At 36.2% G+C, this 22,800-nt stretch overlaps 5 protein-coding genes across 12 annotated transcripts in view; 2 read left to right on the top strand and 3 right to left on the bottom strand.

Moving 5' to 3' along the window:
* LOC105170201 overlaps positions 1–1,239 on the bottom strand; it is a gene marked incomplete in the record, with an annotated part of 2,895 nt that extends 1,656 nt beyond the window's left edge. Inside the window, 1 exon segment of the mRNA XM_020696545.1 lies at positions 1–1,239. Coding sequence (XP_020552204.1) covers positions 1–302 — 302 coding nt within the window.
* LOC110012566 (pentatricopeptide repeat-containing protein At1g06143) lies at positions 2,897–5,112 on the bottom strand. The gene has a single exon (XM_020696544.1). It carries the CDS (start codon positions 4,624–4,626, stop codon positions 2,944–2,946), a length of 1,683 nt encoding a protein of 560 aa, XP_020552203.1. The 5' UTR covers positions 4,627–5,112; the 3' UTR covers positions 2,897–2,943.
* LOC105170200 (pentatricopeptide repeat-containing protein At1g56690, mitochondrial-like) lies at positions 5,600–12,161 on the bottom strand. Of its 7 annotated transcripts, none has more exons than XM_020696879.1 (7): positions 11,830–12,161; positions 10,974–11,192; positions 7,209–9,479; positions 6,449–6,545; positions 6,197–6,271; positions 6,021–6,111; positions 5,600–5,921 (listed from the first exon to the last, which is right to left on the bottom strand). In XM_020696879.1, exons 1-3 carry the CDS (start codon positions 12,049–12,051, stop codon positions 7,368–7,370), a joined length of 2,553 nt encoding a protein of 850 aa, XP_020552538.1. In that variant the 5' UTR covers positions 12,052–12,161; the 3' UTR covers positions 5,600–5,921; positions 6,021–6,111; positions 6,197–6,271; positions 6,449–6,545; positions 7,209–7,367. The 7 variants fall into 7 exon arrangements, with proteins under 7 accessions (XP_020552538.1, XP_020552537.1, XP_011089167.2 ...); XM_020696878.1 differs by having other exon boundaries at positions 6,221–6,271; XM_011090865.2 differs by having other exon boundaries at positions 6,021–6,103; positions 6,221–6,271.
* On the top strand, positions 15,731–18,873 carry LOC105170199. Its single transcript, XM_011090864.2, has 7 exons — positions 15,731–16,235; positions 16,606–16,692; positions 16,811–17,068; positions 17,219–17,383; positions 17,484–17,537; positions 17,641–17,787; positions 18,214–18,873. Exons 1-7 carry the CDS (start codon positions 15,933–15,935, stop codon positions 18,589–18,591), a joined length of 1,392 nt encoding a protein of 463 aa, XP_011089166.1. The 5' UTR covers positions 15,731–15,932; the 3' UTR covers positions 18,592–18,873.
* The window catches only part of LOC105170198 (calpain-type cysteine protease DEK1), a 16,890-nt gene continuing 13,688 nt past the window's right edge, over positions 19,599–22,800 (top strand). For both annotated transcript variants that reach the window (XM_011090862.2, XM_011090863.2), the window contains exons 1-2: positions 19,599–19,962; positions 20,170–20,312. In XM_011090862.2, coding sequence (XP_011089164.1) covers positions 20,191–20,312 — 122 coding nt within the window. In that variant the 5' untranslated portion in view covers positions 19,599–19,962; positions 20,170–20,190. The remainder of the gene's footprint in view (positions 19,963–20,169; positions 20,313–22,800) is intronic.

The raw sequence follows: 22,800 nt of genomic DNA, 5'->3' as shown, positions 1-22,800 counted from the left end.
CATTGCACTCTTTTCTTCCCAACCTCTTTGTTGGCTTCGGACCGATAAGGGATCTTCCTAATGCAGCTCTTGAGCACATTTTCAGCTTCTTGCTTCCCATTTAAACCATCTTCATTGATCCCAGTAGATGACTTATCAGATGCACTGGAAAGAGCAAAAGCTGTTGAAGGAACAACATGTGGGCTATTTTCCAATTTCAATGGACCTGAAGTGTAAAGATGAGCAGCAGAGGATTTGCAGAAGCAGATGAATGGACAGTGGATCTTGCAAAACAAAACCCTCATCAAAGTGCCTTCTTTCATCAATACCTCAGTTGTATGTATGATAGACCATAGCTGGTATAGAAAAAGTGTACAATTTTTGCTTTTCCTTCATATAGTTAGTAATTCAAACAACCAAACTGGGAACTTATTCAAGAAAGAGTATGATGGATGATGATGATGATGACTACGATGACAATGAGACTTTCCTCAAGCTGGAAATTCTTGCAGGGTTTTGAATAAGCATATCTTATCAACTTGCAAGGCAAACAATGTAGACCCACAGTCCCTATTTTTGCAGATGAGATCAAAATTGAAAACTTTCTGTCCTAAAAGACAAGCTGAGAAAAATATACCATTAAGGATGAAGAAATCCTCTTTCTTTTATTTTTTTTAAGTAAGGCAGAATAGTTTAAAGGCAAAGTGTGATTCTTGAATGTTTCTGCTGCAGAGTTCCAACCAGTGAGAAAAGCTAACCACTCTTCAAGATACTATAATTATTCAGAAAGAAAATGCAGCAGAAGTTATTTGAGTGGAGTGAGAAAGAGAGATTCAACTGTCAGGGAAAAGAGAAAGACAATCCTGCCCTCTTTCAGGGACAATGCAATGAACGCCATGATTCCATTATCAAAACAAGCTGGAATAGTAACAAGGAGGAAGAACTCTGATAATCAGAAGCAGAGAGTAGAAAAGAACAAAAAGAAGGGGAATGCTTACCTGGAAATTTCCAGCTATAGGCAGATGATTATACACCAATTTGAAAGGTACCCAACTTTCTAACAGTCCATAACAACACCCAAATTACTACCCACCCCCCACAACTCCCCAACCCAAAAAAAAAAAAAGAAAAAGGAAAAGTACTTTAACAGTAACTACCGTTAATTCTTTCATCATTATTATATTCTTAGGAACCTTTTGATATCTAAGTGCTCCTTTCTCGGCCAACCAACATGTCATATAATACTTGTGCACACCCAAAAAAGAATCCAATTTTAGAGATTATCTTTCCCGATTGCTCGTGCAATATATATTATTATTTTTTGCTTCCATAAGAATTCTATCCACTGATGGTGGGATACCATTAAAAAAAAAGTCAAATCCAGATATAAGTGATAATTCTCATTTTTATTTCTTTTTTATTTTTAATTAAAAGAGATGGTCCTGTGCCATATGGTAAAGTCGGGATTTGCTTGGGATCAAAAGAGGCCTTGAGATTGACAATGAGATTTGTTTTCTTCATTAATCTTTAAGTAATGATGATGATAATTTGATATAAAATGATACTAACTTTTCTCTTGCATGTCTGTTTATTTAATCTACTAAGAAGTTGTTAGGACAACTTAAACATGTTTAGATCCAAAGGCAAAAAAATCAGTCATTTCTTTCCTTAGGAATAAGGGTTGACCTTTACATATGTGAATGATTGCCTACACATCAACCTCAACCTTATCTCTCGTTGTTTAACTTGTTATTCTAAAATAATGCTTCAGTTTACCTGAAAAGCAAAAAAAGTTAGTATAATCACACACATACACCCCACAGAGTAAGAGTGGAGAAAAACCTCGTTTACTTGCTTCTTGTAATAAGTCGTACTGAAGGATATGTATATCAAAATTACAGAGTAACCAGATTATAGGAAATCTTAGGATGGGTCCTCTTCTTATAATTGTATCCTAAGATTTGGAAAAATAGAGAGTGGGGACATGTCATTGCCATTTGCCAATGAGAGAATGGAGAGGTGGACATTTTAGTGGCATTATTTGACTCCAAATTCCACTCATTTGCTTTTCTTTATAACCAAAATTCACTTATAAGCTCAACAGAATCAAGTGATCAATTTTTCAAAATCTTCCTTTATATCATTTACCCCATATATATATGTTTCAGCCATATGCAGCAGGAGTGGACAGACGCATGCTGAAATGCAGATGATTGTGGGGACAAGCTTCCTTCCCTCTTGCTTCTCTGTCTTTCATTACACCTACACTCACCATTACTCACAAATCTTAATCATGCCTCGTTTTCTTGTCCAAAATCAAACCTTATTAATGAATGAGAGACATCCCCCGGTATTCTAACGTGGGCATTAAGCAGCCCACTTTGCCCCTAACTTCTCCTTTCACATATGTCCACTACTCCACTACTTTTACATCCCATTATCATAAAGCCTTCAGAAACATCAGTCTGGAGAAAAAATGTGAACTCCAACTATAATCAAGTTTTTACACCTTCCCACCATTCCTCTCTCATGTACGGTTTTCCACTTTCCAGTCTTGACAAGTTCACACGGAAAGAATTCTAACCCATCAAATACATGACCTCCAACTCTAGTCAAGTACTTCTTATTGTTGTTGCTCACACTCTCGCTTTGTTATCAAACAAATGATGTAACGTTATAGCCATTCTGGACCCAAGTTAGGATCAATATATATCACTTGGTCTACACAACTAAACCAAGACATTCATAAATCTAAGCGACAAAAGTATCTTCCTCCCATCTCGTGCATTCTCACATTTTTATACCATCTCCTCTTATACACCAGAAACCAGAAATTACACACTGGATGGGCAAAATGATAAATTTGTACAGGGAGAGTTCTTCAGCTTCAAAAGCGAACTGACAAACAGACTCTATATATCACCCAAAACAGCATAATCTCAGGTCCTCCGCTTCCACAATCCTTTACAGGACAAAATCCAAATAAGGTTCATAACCAAAGAGCTTAAGTTGCAAATCTAACACATCCAACACTGAGTAAATCTCTTCTGATGCTGGATGATAATTATCACAAGCAGCAAACTGGTGCATCTTCTTTTTCACTTCAATCCAACTTGAGCCAGGCCATATCTTCAGCACTCCACGGTCCTTCATGATTGCCCTAATCCTTGCCACTTCACTCCATCTATTTGCTTCAGCATACATGTTGATCAAAAGGGTATAATATCCACTATTATTTGGTTCCAAAATCATTAATCTATCCACAGCAACTTGAGCAATCTCTAAGTTCTTGTGAAGCTTACAACCACCTAACAAAGCACCCCAAATAACAGAATTGGGTTGCATTCTCATGCTTCTTATCAAGCCTAGTGCTTCTTCCAGCAAACCGACTCTGCATAAAAGGTCAACCATGCACCCATAGTGCTCAATCCCAGGAAGGATAAAATATCTGCTTGTCATTTCAAGGAATCTCCGTTTACCTTCTTCAACCAAACCACCATGAGTACAAGCTGCAAGAACACTGACATAGATAACACTATTTGGCTCAATGTTCTCCTCCTCCATTTTGTCAAACATTGACAATGCTTCTTCTGCATATCCATGAAATGCAAGGCCATCAATCATAGAACTCCAACAGAAGAGATTTTTCTCCTGTAATTTGAAGAACGTTAAAAGTGCTCTCTCCAACAACCCGCACTTGGCATACATATCAATCAATGCAGATCCTATATAAACATCAATATTAGACCTGGTTTGCATAACATACAAATGCATCTCCTTCCCTTGGTCCAGAGCCCCGAGATGTGCACAAGCAGATATTACAGTTGACATGGTGACTTCATCAGGTCTAATTTCAGTACTCTTCATTTCACGAAAAAGTTCTACGGCTTCTCTGTATCGCTTGTGTTTACAGTAACAATTGATCATGGTCGTCCAAGAAATCACATCTCTTTTAACCATCCTGCAGAATAACTCCTCCGCGGACTCCACATCTCCTGCTTCCACATAACCATGAATTAAAGTATTCCATGTAGCAGTATTGTTTTCTGGCATCTCATCAAACACCCTCTTTGCAGAATCCAAATCTCCAGCACGAGCATGAGCGGAGATCATTGCTGACCAAGCAAAACCATCCCTTTCAGGCATTTCATCGAACACCTTCGTGGACTCAAGAATCCTACCCAAACTGGAATAAAAATCGACCAACGCAGTTTGAACATGAACGTGCAGCGGCAACCCAGTTCTCAAAACCTGACCATGAACACTTGTACCAACTCCCACAAAAGATAAAACTCTACAGCTCTTAATTACAGCAGGAAATGTATAACTACTCGGACGTATGCCATTCCTCAACATAAGCACATAATACCACAAACCGTCAAGCGGGCGAAAGTAGTGTACAAAGGCGCCGATCATTGCATTATAGACGAATAGATTAGGATTTTCCATCTGAGCGAAGGCGAAAATTGTTGAATCTATAGCGTGGAGGTGGGAACAAGCAGTGATGTATTGATTCATCAAGAAGCAATCTTGGGCTGTGCCGTTCTTGAGCAACAAGCCGTACCATGACTCCACCTCCTTCAAACTGGAACAGCTTCTCAACCGGTGTGCTATATGTCTGACTGTGAATCTTGCAGGCCATTGCATGGAAATGAAGCAGAAGGTAATCAACGTCGACCGTAAAGCCAAGGGTCGTAAAAACTCATGACCGCCACATCTCTCTTGCTCTCTTTCTTATAGTAAATATATTTAACTTACAAACCCACTCTAATTATTAAATTCTTGCATGTAGTTGTAGCCACTCTCATATACCAAACGTAAAATTTGTATCAGTTAAAGATCTTTTTTCCGTTAGTTGTCTGTGGTGCATAGGATACACTAAAAAAGGGATCCTGAAATCCAAGACACTAACAAGGTCAAAGGTTAACTTTTTTGCTTTGCTAAATCCATTTTAAAACAATCCCCAAATTGACAACTCCAGAAGAAAGCTCATCTTAATCTACTATGTACGACTCCTGAATTTATTGATTCCCTCCTCTTAACTATGATAAGATTTCACATTTTTTAAATGATTGTTGAAATCATATAAAATTATTTTCTCCCTCTCAAAAAGTAATATAAAAAAATTATTTTCTATTAAAAACAAAAGGTGATTTCGGAACCTAAGTGTTGCCACTAATTTACTGCATGCAATTCTTCCACCTAATTGAATAAAACCCTAAACTGCTCTGTAAAATTCAAGTCAGTTTTCGTCAAATTGCCAAAAATTAATAAATGTCATGAATAAATTATCAAGGGCTTAGTTCCAAAACCACAGTCCCCACCTTTTAAAACGTATAGGACTAAAATTGCAAATTGGTAGGACAAAAAAATTATTTTGCTTAGTCAATTGCAGTCCCAATTTCAAAACCCTAAAAAATATACCAAATAAGCTTATTCCAGCCTGATTTGGTTACTTCGGTCGCCTGGGTGACAGAGTTCTCAAATTGCATAAAATAAATACATAATGTCGTTGAGTTGCCACCCCCTTATTTAAGTGTCCTCAAAGTGCCAATCCCCCCCTACTGAACCAAATATACAATTTAGTCTTCTGTCCATACCATATTTTGCAAAAGAACTCTGAAGAAAAACAAAAAAGCTTCAAACATACACCAACACTAGTACATGTGTCATGAGGAATAGTTTCCTCCGCGTTCATCAGAAACTGATAAGGTTGGCATCCACAGGATCACTGCATCATCACAAGAAGCAGCCTTTGTCCGCCTACAAATCCTACCACTACTGCTGAGCCTTGAGAACGGGGAAAGCAATAACTACAAGCCCGTCAATAATATAATGAACACACAGGTGACTAGCTAGATCCAAAATTATCTCATCAAGTGGGCAAACTACTAAGAGATGAGCAGCCCTAGGCACACATCAATATGATATTTCAACAAATCCTGTGGCCATAAAGGACAATAAATGAATATCAAGGACAATGCTAAGAGAGAAGCAGACAGATATTTACCAAATTCAAACTCTAAAAATCTGCATGCTACCTGGTCAAAAGGATCAGTCAATTCAGAGTACGCATTTCCCATCTCACGACCACATATGAAGAGCTCAAATCTCTCCGTCAAACCTGCATGCCTGAATACCAGATATAAGTAAGATACTCCAAAAATATCTGTGGCTTCTCCATATAGATAAAACATACAAATTTCTTAAGAATTACAATTGATTAACTTCAATCACTGACCCTGCACTGCAGAGAATTTTTTAATATTAGGATTTCTGCTCATCTGCTGCACTGTTAAGGTAAAGAAGAGAGTGGAAAGAGCTTCAGAACCCAGCTTTATCATTTAAAACCAAATAGCTCTAAAAGTCAACTTCTAATTTGCCAAATATATTGTGTGCAACAAGCAAATACAGATCATACAGAGTTTTAAAGTGGAACAGAAGTACAACTTATTAAAAGCTTCTACACCTTCTATGAGGTTTGGCCAGTGCAGATATTTCAATTGAGAAGTCCAAGACAAAGGTGAGCCGCAACAACTGTGGCTCGTACCACTAATTCAAAAAACCTGGATGGTACAGTAGAAGCAGTATTCAGAAATATTATATATATATTAAATTAGATAACCAATAAAGCACTCATTTAGACAATCCAATACTCATAAAAACATTTTTCCAAAAACCACAAATAGAATAATTCTCGTATATGGCAAGAAATTATATCCAGCTGCTGAGAAAAGCAGTGCTGATCAACCTCATTAAGCACATGACCAACAGATGGGCATGCTTCAATTAATTTTTTTTATTATTATCACCACCAATATCTAGTGTTCACAGAGCACCTTCTTTTGCAGCAATAAGATCATCGCCCCAGTTGTTAAAATCAAGTCCTGTTGTTTCATTGACGAGATCGTGCATTGTCTCCTTCCTCCAAGGTCTTTCTAAGCATATCCCCACACCCCACAACAAACAATGAAGATTTATTTTTTGGAAGGGAAATAGAAATGGGATTATCTAAAAATATCAGGTAAAGCAACATCCGACATCCTATAAATTCAGCGATATGTCTCTGAATGAAAAGCCAAATGCACATTCATGCCAATATGTTGACAATGAAGAACAGAGAAGAAAATGACAGTTGAGTCCTAGAGTGCCATTCCCAGATTAGTTTGCCCCAAAAGAATCTAGCTTCAGATATCTCAATCAACTGAGTATGGGAGTACGAAACTTACAATTTGAATAATGATTAGATATCAAAACCCAAGCACAATTTCATTTGAGATGTGGAGTTAGCCCTCACATCCAAATTTTTCAGAAACGACTTCAACTGCATAAGGAACCAATGGGCAATGACTGATTAAATTTGTCTCAACTAGGTGCAGGCAGTGCAGTCACCAGTAATCGTTGCAAGAACATATTCCGTCCTTAAAATGATGAAATCTATTTGCATCCCTCAGGATGATTTCACACCCAATGAGTTTTGCAATTAATTTAATAGCCGTATGGCAATCCCCACAAACTCTCAGGTTTTTCATTACCCGAATAGGCACCCCTTCAGGTAACTTAAGAAGTCCAAACGCCACAGCCAACTTCTCACTGTGATGTCTTAAGCTTTGTGCCTTCTCTTCCTCGTCCACATCATGGAGCACAAAGGCACCATCAGGGTTATATCCAGCTTCTCTTAACATTCCACCCAGCTTCTCCCAAAACTTAATGATCTCCATATGTTCAGGGTGTGTTTTGCTCTCTCCACCAGTGAACATATGCACTTCTCTCTCCACCTCAATCCAGCTACAACCAGGCGACTTGCTCACCTTCCTAGACCTCATATTTTTCCTCAACTTGGCAACATCCACCCATCTACCTTTTGATGCATAAATATTCGATAGTAGGACATACGGACCAGCATTGTTGGGCTCAAGTTGAAGAAGTTTCTTAGCAGCAACTTCCGCCAATTCAGGATTCATGTGGTTTCTGCATGCACCCATGAGAGAACCCCACACAACTGCATCTGCCTCTACAGGCATCTCATTGATCAAATTCATAGCCTCATTCAGCTGGCCAGCTCGGCCAAGCAGGTCAACCATGCAAGCATAATGTTCAGTGGTTGGCTCAATATTTTTGGATTTCATCAACGCAAATATTTGCTTCCCTTCTTTGACCTTTCCACTGTAGCTGCAAGCCGAGAGAACTCCAACGAATGTAATATCATCTGCTTGAACGCCTGATGAAGACATTTCTCTGAACACTTGAAGAGCATGATCACCCAAACCATGTTGGGCATAACCTGTAATAACAGAGTTCCACATTACTACATCCTTCTGAGAAAATCTATCAAAAACTATTTTGGCCTTGACGACATCACCACATTTCATATACATGGTGATTAAAACAGAAGACAGATACATATCATCATCAAACTTAGACCTTAACATTTGGGCATGAATCTGTCTACCATGATCCAGCGTGGCGAGACTCGCACAAACTGAGAGAATGCTGATTAGTGAAGGGAAATGTGGTCTAACTCCCTCACTGTGCATCAGACGGAACAGACTAAGTGCCTCAAATTCAAATCCTTTTCGCTCGTAAATCTTAATCATGGCACTCCATGTTCCATCATCTTTTTCTCTCATCAAGTCAAAAACTTTCCTTGCTTTGGAGACGTCTCCATTCTCCCCCAACCCGATAATCATTGCATTGCAAGCAACAACTGGTTTGGTAGGCATAGCCTTGAAAAGCTCCCATGCATCCTCAATCCTCCCACATTGTGTGTAACCCATAAGCATTGCACTCCATGTAACCTCGTTCTTTTCAGGCATGACCTCAAAGAGTTTCCTAGCAACATCCACCTTCCCATTCTGTGCATAACCTGAGATCATTGTAGTCCAAGAAACAACATTTCTCTGCAGCATGCTATCAAAAATCTCTCGTGCCTCATCCAACTGACCCCTGGAGCATAGCCCACCTATCATAGTAGTTCTCGTGACAACATCCTTCACAGGCATTAAATGAAAAAGTCTCCTTGCCTCATCAATCCTACCTCCTTGGATCAACCCACCCAACATAACTGTCCATGATATAACATTCTTTTCTGGCATACGCCAAAACAATGCTTCTGCCTCGGAAACCATCCCTTCCTCCACATAACCTCTAACCATGGCAGTCCAGGATATGACATTCCTTTCAGGCATTATGTCAAATACTTCTCTAGCTTTCTTTAACAACCCATTCTTTATGTACCCGGAAATTAATCCATTCCAAGAAACAGTATTTCTCTCAGGCATTTCATCAAACAGACGTTGGGCTTCAACCGGTTGGCTGTTCAGAAAGTATCCTGAAATTATAGAATTCCACGCAGCAATATTTTTGTGGGGAATCCGCTCGAACAATTTTCGTGCAGCTTCAATTTTTCCCAGGCGAACATAATAGGCAATTTGGGAAGAGGATGCAATTGCAGTGCTCGAACAGTATCTTCGATACTGGATAGAGAAACAGTGCAGTGACTAAAAATTTGGTCAGATGTTCAACTTTAGCGAATTGACTTAACTGTTAGATCTTATGAGAAAAAACAAAAGAAGAGAGAAAAAAAAGATTCTTGCAGTAACAGTTTCTAGTCCTACCTTCTTGCCCTATGTTCTGAATCAGTGGATATCATAAGGTTTCCTCAACATTTCATATTTGTTGAAGCATGGTGAAGCTTTTTATGGAAAATTCGTATGTTCACTAGAAAAGGCAACAACCTTCTTCACACACAAACACACACACACACACACACACACACATATATATATACATATATTGAACGCCAGTATACTAGACTTCAAGCTTTTTATGGAAAATTCGTATGTTCACTAGAAAAGGCAACAACCTTCTTCACACACAAACACACACACACACACACACACACACACACACACACACACACATATATATATACATATATTGAACGCCAGTATATCATACTTGTTAACATTCATTTCAAGGGTTTAAATACTACATATGAGATTGGTCCAGCTTCCAAGTGCTAGCGAGTACTAACCGTTGATTGCTAGGTGAAAACTCTAATGAGTCTAATCCAAGAAGCTATCCCAAATATAAGTTCTTTGTGATAAGTGAAGTGGGTCTATTTTCCATTCAATAGGACTCCAAGAGAAGTTCACAGGTAAGAATGAGCTGGGTGATGAATTATGCTAAAAACCAGACTTGCTATCTATTAAATTGGACTGGTTTTGAAAGACGCTTAACCACCTTAACATTTAATAATCTCACCCAATCCGCTCGGTTTGTGGAGAACCAAGCAGAACCCATTCATATGGATCACGAGAACAACCTTCAATTGAATGCAGATTATTAGATTCTTTTCTTGTCCAATTTATAATTGAACCTTAGAAGATTATTTTTATAAAACTTTTAGCCAAACTAAATGGACAGAACAGATTTCCCTTTTCATCAGAAGGCATTTATAGAGCATTCTTTTGCTAAATACTGAACCAACCATGTTTATTGATCAATAGTGGTGTGTCGTAACATTTTATTCCTACTAAGTACTGATGACATGTATTTGACTAGCCCACAGGCTCTCATTCAACCTCTGTCTTAGCACTTTGTATTGTCAGAGCCATAGAAACTGTGAACAGAACTCTCATTTCTCTTTGTTTGTGTTACAATTTTACAAAAGGTGAGAGATAAATTTAGTTTTATACAGTATGAAATTCATTCAAAGTATAGATTATATTGAAAAAGTATTTTAACCTCTAGATCAATATCATGCAATAAGGACAACATTTTTATCAAAGCTGAGTGACATGATCATATAATATGTCTGCAGCCCTTCTTTGTTTTCATTGAAGCCCCTGTATTATTCCTTCACCTGACACTCACAAAAACCAGTTATATGGATTCTGTGCTTAATTTTCATTGAATTATTCAATCTGTTTTGTCTTGATGCTGCAGAACTGCCAGAAGCAAATATACTAACTATAGGACATTGAGCAAACCTGGATAACCCTTGAGTCATCCCTAAGGGTAAAAAATGCAAGCTTTCCGAAAGCCCTGCGAGCCATAGTTCTTCCAGCAATAGATCCATGATCACTCTCACTGGTTGACTCTTCACCATTTCCTAGATTCCTATAAATCTCTTGCAGCTGATACGCAGTATGAGTTCGGTCCCACTTATAAGTATAGGAGTCTAAACACTTGCTACTTAGCTCTTGCACCTATATGTATGAAACCAATTATGTGAATAAAGTCGACAGTAAGCTAATGCATAACATTACATTCAGACAAAACGTTGTATTTTCTTCATTTAAAGGATTGCAGCCAAATTTATTCAAAGTTAAAGTTCCCCTTAGAGATATAACAGTACAGCATGTGATATTTCCCTCCAAAACAAGTACCAAGCTCCTAAAAGATTTGCTAAGTAAGAAATTGCACCATATAACTGCATTGACTTGGATAATTATGGGACGCATTCGTGGAGCTTTCCGAGTAATAATTTCATTACAATGTTTCAGGCATTACATATAGTCAAGATTGCGAAACTTCAGAAACACAAAGAAATTGAAATTAAATTTTTTATGAAGAAAATTCCACAAAAAGTTTTTTTTTTTTTTTTGGCCATAAATTGGGGGCAAGAAGGTCCACTCTCTAGCAAGTTATTCTTTGCTCCTGTGTTTAAAAACTGTTTATTAGTTTGTATACCAGAAAACCAGGGAAAATAACGGAACCAAAATTAAAAATACAATTGCAATGACAAAGTTCCAACTTGAACAGCCGGGTCTCTCGCTTTTATCAAACAACCATCAATAACCTCAATCAATTAGGTATATAGTAGGTAGCATGTAAATACTATACCTTTTTTATAAGGATGGCGCGAACGAGGGGAGAGGAGGAGGAGCTGCGGGTTCGGGCAGGTGGTGTGGACGTGGCTGCAGCGGGCAGGGAGGAGGAGAGGTGGACAATGAAACATGGTGGAAGGTTTGAGAAGAGAAAAAGATTAATGTTGAGTTTGGAAGAAGCGGGGGAGGGGTGAAAGAGGCGGTTCAGGCTGAATGGGTGCAGCGCCGCCTCCATCATCGCCGCTACCTATGCGTCTTCTCCTTCTATATTACTTGATTGGAGCGATTTTTCAAAGTTCAAATTGCGATTTCAGAACATATTATTAGTAATAGTGAGTGTTCGTGCTGTGTTGTGTTGTGTGGGGGTGTGTTTTCACGACTCTTTTGGAACTTATCTACGATATGGAAGCAAACTTTAAAAATATTAAATATAATTTTTAAATTATAAATCATTTGTGTACAATTACATTATCCTTAATTGGCGGGAGCTTTATGTGTCCAAAATAATTGCTTCTGTCATTTCTTTTACTTGTCGTGATCTTTGATAACTATTTTTTTATAGGCTTTTTTTCTCTTGTATTTTTTTTATCCTCCAACTTATGTATTATTTTATTTTATTAATAAGTTTTTATATACCAAAATTTTATATTGAATTATTATCTTTTATCTATTTCAGGTAACTTTTAACTTTACAAAAAATAATAATATAATATATATAAATATTTTAATTTTTTAACTAATTTTTAAAAGTTATGCTCATAGATAGGATGTGTCACATTTACTAGTTGTGTAGTTGTACCTGTGGCTCACTCAATTGATTTTAAAAAAATTAAATTATATTTTAATTTTAATTAGAAATATCAAAAATAATTTTATTAAAGATATTATGCTAAGTTAAAGTTAGTGAAATTGAGAGAAATGGACAACTTGGGAAAAATAGGGATAAAATAAAAATATGTGTATATACATGAAATAATGTTTAAAAAAAAGTGAAATACCAAAATGATATTCTTACTCTGGCAACATTGCATTTTTGGTCTTACTCGATGGAGTCATATTGATCAAACTTCACATGCTTCCATATGAATACTCCCTACAAGTTAGTTCACTCGATTTGACAACTTTTGTCAACCATCTACTAAAATTGCATAGACGTCATACGTTCATCGCCTATGAAACACGACACCCATCATATGAACGTAATATTTAGTGCAAGTCTCAATAAAATGTTTGATGTTCATTCTCAGGGTTATCGACTTAGAACATTTCTGATTCAAACCTTAAAAGTTGATTTCATAGTTGTCATCAAATGCGCAATTTAATTTCATTAGTTGATTAATGATATGTGGGCTTTATTGCAGTGTATAAAAATTACATGAGTAAGAACAATAACGTACCGTCAAATGAATGCTCACTCTTATTCGTTTAATTCAATATTGCAAAATTGAAAAAGAATCGTATAAATAGATTACAAAATAGCCAATATAATTGGCATTTCGATCACATATTCTAACAGGATGAGGGTGGGAGTAGGTTTTCTTTTTTCATTTTTAAAAAATTATACATATAACAATAATTTATTTTTTTTATAATATCTAATTATTCATTATAATATAAACCAGTCAGTATAAGGGTATAACGATCAGGCGATGAAAAAATTAGCACCGTTACACCTCAATCAAAAAAAAGAGAGTGAGCTGAATTTTTAAAACACAGGAGAATATTGTGCCTATTTTCAAATCAGAGTGGAGTTTTTAAAATACATAGATTTGTTTTGCCTATTTTCAAATTAAATAAAAGTTCTTTGCAAAATTTTTAAAATACAGGAGAATTTTACACAATTTTACTTAAAAAAATTTTGTATTATTTAAAACGTAGCAAAAAAACCCTCTTCCTTAAAAATTGACAAAGAGTATTTGACAAGCACCTGTTGCACAAAAGGACTTTGTTTTTTTTGTTATTTTTTGGGATATTTTAAACGTATAAGTATACAATTTGCCCCATTTCTTTTATATTTAAATTTTTATGATAAATTATATATTATTAATTAATTAAAATCACTTTAATAAATTATATTTATTTGTGGAATATGTTAATTAAGTACCAAAATAATTAAAAATATATATAAGACTTTTAAAAGTTCAAATGTTAAACTTAAAAATCACAATACAAAAATTAATATTCTATATTATATTTTTTAAATTTAAATATTTATATACATATAAATAAAATAAATTTAAACTAAATTATTATTTAGTTTGATGTTATTTCAATAAATTATATGTATTTATATAAAGTATTAGCTAACTGTCAAAATACATAAAAAGTATCAAATATTTTAAGTTATATTAGTTATTATAAATAATATTTAAATTAAATGTAAACTTTGTTTAGAATAAAACTGTAATACTTTATGTATTAGTTTATTTTCTTAAAATATATATTTTGCGACAACAATTAAAGGGCGATTGCACCCTTTGAGTACGAGCGAGACGGCATCCAAATTATTTTGGCGTCGCCCACAGAGGAGGTGGTTGTCGTGCCTATATAAATATATATATACATGTATATATTATATGTAAATTTATATAGTATGTATAATGTATATATATAGTTATATATAAATAAAAATATATATTTTAAATTACTTGAGATCTAGATGATTCAATTTTTGGATAATTACATCCTCTTCAGGTTTAGTTTAGTGTAATTACAAATAAATTCACTGTGGTTTGAAAAATTACATGTAGAACCATTGAGATTTGCTTCTGTCTAACAAATAAATTAATTCGTTATTCAAAATTTACCAAATTTGCTGCTATTAATTAAAAATTTTTTACATTAATCTCTGATTGACTTATTGCAAGCTAAAGAACTCTTTTTTATGACCAAATTATCCTCATACGTCTTCATGTTAATGTATGTGCGGAGGTATATTTCATCGTTATAAGGATAATTTAGTAAAAAAAATATTTGACATGCAATAAGTTAATTGAAGGTAAATATCAATTTTCATTCAATTTTTTCGTTAATATCAACAAATTTAATCAATTTTGATTAATGGAGTCACATATTTATTAGACGAAAACAAACTTTAGAATGATAAATATAATTTCTCAAATCACAGAAATTTATGTGTAATTACATTATATCTTAAGGAATGAGAGTATAATTATTTTTTTAAGTTTTAAGTATTGAAAATCAATAACTATTATAAAATGAATATAACGAGCAACTAAGTAAAAAATTTAACACCATTAAATTAGTAAATTTTTGCAAATATTATTTATTATATTCAGTTTCTTTTTTAATACAAAAAAGAGTGAATATGGGTGAATTGGTGATGGAGATTAATAAAATTTATGGTTTGGACATAGTAGTAGCGAGGTGGGAAGGATTCCTGTGTCCAGTACCAATAGGTACGAGTGTGAGGGGGCAGGGCAGCTGATGATGGTGGTGCACGTGTACCTCCTCCACTCAGAGTCAGGACTTGAAAGGAGAGGCGTCGCTGCTGTGGCTGTGGCTGTGTGAGCCTCACTAGTAGTACGCTACTGTAGAAAACCGTATAGTATGTAAATCACAAAATTAACCTCATACCATCATCATCATTGTTAATAAGAAATAATTACCCAAAAAGATGTTGGGGTTTTGAAAATTGAAAAGAAAATTATGAGAGGGGAAAAGATGAAGGGAAGTTAATGAATGATTATTATTGATAAATGAAATAACTTAACTAATAGTAACAAGTGGGTAATGTAAAAGTAAGTGATAGTGAGCAGCAGAAAAAACAAAGGGCCAAATCAAACCAGGAGAAGGGTATTATCGGAATCCTCCGGATGCTGGGTCTGCACTCTCCACTTCCCCACCACCCTTCCCCTTTTGCCCCTCCTCTTCAAAACTATAACAACAAAACAAAATCATCACACATATTATATATCTTTTTCTCTTCTGCACTAAAAGTTTGAGTTTTTGGAAGCAGACAAGTAAGTGTGTTTGTGTGTGTGTGTGTGTGAGAGAGAGAGAGAGAGAGAGAGGAGAAGTGAAGTGAAGGCGTAGGATAAGCAGAAGCTGCGGTCCGTTTTCTTTTTTTCTCCTTTTGTGGTTGTCCATGTTGCCCTGATGTTATGGAATCTTGGCCTCCTCCTCCTCCTCCTCCTCCTGCTACTGCCCCGCCGCCTCTCTAACCCACGCCTCGGACTTGCCAAAAGGTTGAGTCTCTTTGAGTCTTTTGAGTTGGGTTTCCCGTCACTAACAATGGGTTCTGCTGCGGATGGTCACCGAGGCAGAAAAATGAGAATGCTCTTCTTCTTCGCTTGCTTATGCTGTCTCATGTCGCTAACTTGCGCCGCCAGGCAGAAGCTTCAACTTCAGCTTCAGAAGCACTTGAAAAGGCTCAATAAGCCTCCCATTAAAACCATTCAGGTCCCTCTCTTCACAATTACTTGTATGCGTTTCTATCTTTTGTTACACTTTTGGAGGGATTTAATTTTTTGTTTGGTGTCTCTTTTGCTTTTGGATATGCAAATTTCAGCTTGTCCAGTAGTATTGTTGAGTTTCCTACATTTTCCTTTCGACTTCATAAATACTCGAGGGGATTTCAGCCGCTAAAATATTTCTCATACTTTTTCTACTTCTCTTTTCACATTCTTAGAAGTTTATGCAGCATCAATCATTTCCTTATGCTGCATAAAAATAGATTTTCTTTCTTTTTTTTTAGAGTTAGGAATCAGCAGTATAAAGGTCTAATGTTGTTTTGTGTTCTGCCATTTGTCTGCTTGTTATGATTTATCAGAGCCCAGATGGTGATATTATTGACTGCGTCCACATCTCTCATCAGCCAGCTTTTGATCATCCTTTTCTCAAAGACCATAAAATGCAGGTCCGTTTCCTCTTTTCTTTTTTCTTTTTGTTTATTTTAATCTACGTGTTTCTTTAGGTGTAATATAGTTTTTTGCCCTGTTATTCTGATGGTTATGCTATTTTTCTTTTTTCCCTAGGCAAGGCCTAGTTTCCATCCAGAAGGCCTTTTTGGTGAGAACAAGATGTCCATGGGGTCTAAAGTAAGAGCAAATCCAATAACTCAGCTGTGGCATATGAATGGCAAGTGCCCTGAGGATACCATTCCTATTAGGAGAACAAAGAAAGAAGATGTGTTGAGGGCTAGCTCTATAAAAAGATATGGAAGGAAAAAGCATAGAAGCGTCCCCAAGCCCAGGTCTGCAGATCCTGACCTCATCAATGAAAGTGGTCATCAGGTAATTAGAACATTAGATAAGAAAGAACTCTTTAGCAACATTTTTTTTTGTGCGTACAGAATCCATAAAACAAGCCTTTTTTTTAGCTTTTCCATGGATGATGCTCATTTGCTCAAGTAAAGTTTTCCTTTTATTTGGCCCACTTACCAGCATGCTATTGCATATGTGGAAGGAGACAAGTATTATGGAGCAAAAGCTACTATTAATGTTTGGGAACCCAAAATACAACAGCCTAATGAGTTCAGCTTGTCTCAAATTTGGGTCTTAGGTGGTTCATTTGGCGAAGACCTTAACAGCATTGAAGCTGGTTGGCAGGTATATTATCCTTAGCAAAGATGTTACTATTATAATATTAAGAATAATATACTTGTATCAGAATCAAATAATGGAGTATGATGGATGCACATGATTTCAGGTCAGCCCAGATCTCTATGGAGACAACAACACTAGGCTCTTCACTTACTGGACGGCAAGCTTTAATTACTAGATTTGGTCTTAGTTTATTTATTTTCTTATGCAAATGAACCATAGATAAAAAGTTTGTTTTATGATTTCTGATGTCATAATGACAGAGTGATGCATATCAAGCCACAGGTTGCTACAATCTTCTTTGCTCAGGCTTCATTCAAGTCAATAGTGAAATAGCAATGGGCGCCAGCATCTCTCCTGTTTCTGCATATCGCAATTCCCAATATGATATTAGCATTCTTATCTGGAAGGTAACTTTAAATTCACCAAAGAAGGGTCTTCTGTAAGGTGATGGGCACCATCAAACATAATTTATCGGCCTAATTCTATTGAAAAGTGGGGTTGATAACATAATATTTGTGCTGGAAACTGGAAGAAAGTTGGCTGATTTAATAATAGTGTTAAAAAAGCCATCATTACTTTCCTGACCACCCTGAGAATCTTACAATTTTCTTTTAGGTCGCTATCTTAGAGTGTCATTTCCTGTATTGTACCTTGTCTGTTGTACTATAATTGTTGCTATCCCTGAGTAAGTTTTTCAGTGACTGGTTCACGGGGCATGTCTAGAAAAGCAGTTGATAACAATGAAAACGTATGGTGTTGTGGAATTTGACAATTGGCTTCTTCTTCTTCTTCTTGTGTTTCTCATAATTTTTTGTGTTGGTTTTCTATTATAGGACCCAAAAGAGGGACACTGGTGGATGCAATTTGGGAATGACTATGTGTTGGGGTACTGGCCATCTTTCTTATTCTCCTACTTGGGAGAGAGTGCATCCATGATTGAGTGGGGTGGAGAGGTGGTGAATTCAGAAGCTGATGGAAAGCACACTTGTACTGAGATGGGGAGTGGGCATTTCCCAGAAGAAGGATTTGGCAAGTCAAGCTATTTCAGGAACATTCAAGTTGTTGACAGCTCCAACAACCTCAAGGCTCCCAAAGATGTTGGCACTTTCACTGAGCAATCCAACTGCTATGATGTCCAAACAGGGAGCAATGGGGATTGGGGGCGTTACTTTTACTATGGAGGCCCTGGAAGAAACCCTAATTGTCCATGAAGTAAAGAAAGAAAAGAGACTCTGAAGAGCTGGAGCACACTAGTGTATAAATTGAATGTAAGATGTAATGATGGGGTGTGTAGTGTAGTGTAGTGTATTGGGGGGAGTTTAGTTATGACCCGAACCTGGAGAAGTTGTCCATATGTTAGTGGTTGGGGTAGGAGGGGAAGAGTGGTCTGGTTTATTGAGAAGATGAAAAGAAGCTGGGAGGCAGGGGTTTTATCATTTTTTTAATATTACTCAAAAAATCTTGTTTAGTTACTCCTCCACTCCCTCTCTATATCTTTCATTTCTTTTTATATGGATTACTGCCATTATTATTATTATGCATTTTCAAGCAAACAGCACTAAAATTTGATTGCGTTCCTCCATTCTTGTAAACTTGATTCTTCTATCTTTATTTTGTATACAAAGGGAAAAGTTAGGGAGAAAATTCAAAGTGAGCAGAGCAGCCTCGCCTACAAACAACCTTTCATATCTAATTCTGGGCTGCCCAAACCCAACTCCACCAACTTAGGCCCAATACTTTTTCTTTTCTCAATTAGGGTTCATCGTATCATCTATCTATCTAAATACACTACACCCAGTTATTATAATACCAAGCCAAGTCAGGGAAAATAAAGGGCTATAAAATTAAGATAGTGAAATGAAACATTAATTGTTATTAGTTTCATGTTTAAGTATATACATACATACATACATACATTATTATTAGTTAATTGTACATAGTATCATAATACCTTATTAGGAAGGAAGGAAGCAAGCAAGCAAGCATGTCTCTATGTCTTCCAGTAATTGATTCTATATAGAACACCCACCCACACTCGCACATCACTCCCTCACCAACCAACCCTATCATCCTATTGGTTCGTAACCCCCACGCACCCAGCTGTTACTTTTTTTTTATATTTACAACCACAGACTTACTTCAAATCTTTTTATTTTTCATTTTTTTTTAATTTTTTAATATCCAAAACTCTCCCACACTTTACTCTTTCTTCTCCACTCTCTCTCTCTCTCTCTCTCTCTCTCTCAAAACCTAAAGCCCTGCTTGCAACCATTCTTTCCTCTCTCACATTTCACTCCATAAAGCTATTATACGCTTTTTAAACTTATCTCCCTTCTCCTTAACCCTCACTCTCAAACAAATTTTGCTCTTAGCATTCCTCTCCTCCTCATTTATTTTTTTTCTTTTTTGGGCTTTTCCTTTTTCCCTTTTCCTTCTGCTCTGTTGGATGTGGTGAAGCTAGGAACTTACGGCAAAACCCTAGCTTTCTTGTTGTTGATTATGGTGGGGACACACCTTCTGCTGAAACACAGTAGCTTCTTTACCTAAAATCTTGCAAGAATGCCTCAATTCCACTGAAAAAGGTACAACTCCTGAACATGCTCCAAAATTTTCTTCTTTTTCCTCATTGGATGTGAAATTATCTGCTTTTACTCTTAATGTTAATGGACCTGTCCAAGTTGGACACCTCATTTTCTATTTTTGTTTTTACTTGTTAGGGTTTTAATTTTTCTGATAGATTTCCTACTTTCTTTACATGATGATTTTATTTATTTTTATGGTGGCTGTAGTTGAGAGAGAAAGGGGAAGAAATGGAAGAGCAGCATGGGTTGATCTTGGCATGCGTAATTTCAGGGACCCTTTTCTCTGTTCTGGGCGCAGCTTCTTTTGTCATACTCTGGTTGGTGAATTGGCGGCCTTGGCGCATTTATAGGTGACCACTTCTCGCCCATGTGCCCAGTTTTATTTAGCCACTTCTTTAGGACCATATTAATTTGGTCGGAACTCAGTCTGGTTTTTAATTGACATGACATTGGTGCTTACATCAGTGCCCACAGTAAATGCATCTGAGTTTTCTGTTTAATAGTGATGATGTCGTGCTCTAATCAAGCTACTAAATGTTGATATTATCGTTATCCATGTGTCTTCCTACCTTGGATGCTCGAGGTGAACAGATAGGATTTGTCAAATGGGATTAATTTATCACTTGCAACTATCTCTTGCTATTGAAGAAGCATCAGTGGTGTTAGGTGGAAGTAGAATGCTTTAATGGCATGCAAGACAATAAAGTCTTAGGAAGTTGATGTGAGGTTAGGCTTCATTTGGAAAGTGTTTTTATCTGAAATAATTAAGGTTAAAGTATAAATCTAGTCTAAAATTTATTGCAGCGCTGACATCTGTCTAGTATGCTTCCTTCTCTTGGTATCTGAGGTTCTGTATAATGTTTCAAGACTCCAATATTCCTTACAAGATACCATTTTATTCATTGAGCAGAAGTGCTAGACTAGCATCTGTACTCTTCTATTATTTAGTTGCTTGTGGTCACTTGTACATTTCTATGTAGCCGTTCTATTGTGCTTGTCCTTCATTGGGTACGGATACCTATCTGCCAAGAGATGACAAAATTGAAAAAAGGTGGCATGGAAATAGTGAAAAAACAGTGTAAATGGTTTTTTTGGTTTAGTTTATCAAGTAGATGCCATTTTTAGAGGCATTGGAATTAAAACAAGACAAGGAGTTCTTTGCTGGACTTTTTTTCATTCCAAGGTTACTAGGTAAATAGAGAATGTGCTACCAGTTCCAGTATCAAGATACTTAAGATTGTCTTCTCTTTTCTAGGATTGTAGTGTAAATGGAATTGGTTCTCATGTTCTGCAGAATGTCGATGTTTCTCTTTTAGTAATATTTTTCATTTACATGATTAGCTTGCTAGTTTCTCCTCCCAAAATAGTCCAAAGTTATGAGACTTTCCTTATTGGTTGACATCGTTCAATTTTGCAATAATTGGGTGGATCATTTTCTTGGGTTTCCTAAATGTTGTCATTGAAAAGGTAAATGCTTATGTTTTTTACTCCAAAGTAAATCCACTGCTTCAAAAAAATGCCGAAGCAGTCCTCATATGGTATTAGTGGCTTGTTTATCCCTAATCTCATTTACTCATTGAGTGGTCTAGTATTGTGTTTGGAATGAACTGGGTTCTTAGTTAGTTCACTTTTGGGCTTAAAGAGGTTCTTGAATTCATGGCAGAAGTAAAATAAAATGGATTTGCAAGAACCAGCTTTAGAAGTAGAATCTGGTGGATTCATTTTCAATTGCCAGTCATTGTTATCGCTAACTTGCAGGAGAAAAATTTATTTATCGACTACATGGTAGACCCATATTTAATTGTGAAACTGGTTTTCACCTTAATCAGCTACTATTTGTCTAAAAATCTAATTTCTCTACATCCCACCCCTCTGAAGTTTATGGCTGTACTTTATTAACAATTTCTGGTAGATCCTAAAAGTCAGAAGGTTACACTGAGGTGAATGCCCAGTGAATCTTGAACTGGAGATCTAGATTCTAGAAGAAGAATTATTTTTCTATAATATGGTATACTGTATTCAATAATGACCACTGTATTTAATATCTATTGAATATGCTTATCCCAACTTGTTTTCTATGGCTTGATCTGTCTCTGATGCGTCTTTCAATTTTCCTAAAACAAGAGGCTATCTCTGAGGGCATGGTCGTGTACTGAGATATATCATTGAGTACTACCTATGTATTAAAGATTAAGGTGGTTTTGCTGAGAGCTTGTAGACTTTGCTGCAATAAAATTTTGCTATTATTCAAGTATTGAGACAAGAGTATGTCAAGTTTGATCAAAGATTTTCAGGTTGTCTTAGATTCCATTTGGTTAATTAGTTCCCAAGATCTGAGTGAAATTCATTACTTGTCAGGAAAACCTGAATCATTAACCAAAGAACATAGAAGTTCATATCCAAGTATAAAGGGTCTCTTTTCATGTGAAAATGATGCATTTTGCAAAAGGGTTCTGGGTTTTGGGATATGAAACTGGTGCGGGGACTAGGAGCAGTTGGCTATAGTGTTGAATCTATTGTTTAATTTTCCATTGCTGTTATTGAACTCAATCACCAAGAAGTGAATGCTTTGATTTTATAATCCATCTTCTCTTTTTCCTGATTACTATGTATTCTCTCAGTGACTTATCTGTGTAGATGCATACTTGGCTGTGCAATTTATGTGGTAAAGCAAATAGAGAAGTAGAAAAATAACAATAATGCTTCAGTAGCCACTTAATGTGATGGCATTTTACACTGTGGGCAAAATTTTCTTGAGCATCTTTTCTCTATCGCACTGTTGTCTAAGTTATCCGTGTTTCTTTCACAAAGGTTTTATGGTGTGGAGGTTGATATTTT

The sequence above is a fragment of the Sesamum indicum genome, linkage group LG9 (genome assembly GCF_000512975.1).
Source record: "Sesamum indicum cultivar Zhongzhi No. 13 linkage group LG9, S_indicum_v1.0, whole genome shotgun sequence".
In the NCBI taxonomy this organism is placed as follows: Eukaryota; Viridiplantae; Streptophyta; class Magnoliopsida; order Lamiales; family Pedaliaceae; genus Sesamum; species Sesamum indicum.
The sequence above is the reverse complement of the archived record's forward strand: the minus strand, read 5'-3'. Positions and strand labels throughout refer to the sequence as shown.

Bases quoted from the DNA above. Each gene is read 5' to 3' on its own strand.
- LOC110012566 (XM_020696544.1), bottom strand. From the start codon at position 4,626: ATGCAATGGCCTGCAAGATTCACAGTCAGACATATAGCACACCGGTTG.
- LOC105170200 (XM_020696879.1), bottom strand. From the start codon at position 12,051: ATGATGGAGGCGGCGCTGCACCCATTCAGCCTGAACCGCCTCTTTCAC. The intron at 11,193-11,829 runs GTATAGTATTTA...TCATACATATAG, and splicing joins GCGCCATCCTTATAAAAAAG to GTGCAAGAGCTAAGTAGCAA. The intron at 9,480-10,973 runs GTTTGCTCAATG...CCAAATTTTTAG, and splicing joins ATGACTCAAGGGTTATCCAG to TCACTGCACTGTTTCTCTAT.
- LOC105170199 (XM_011090864.2), top strand. From the start codon at position 15,933: ATGTTATGGAATCTTGGCCTCCTCCTCCTCCTCCTCCTCCTGCTACTG. The intron at 16,693-16,810 runs GTCCGTTTCCTC...TTTTTTCCCTAG, and splicing joins TCAAAGACCATAAAATGCAG to GCAAGGCCTAGTTTCCATCC. The intron at 17,538-17,640 runs GCAAGCTTTAAT...TCATAATGACAG, and splicing joins GGCTCTTCACTTACTGGACG to AGTGATGCATATCAAGCCAC.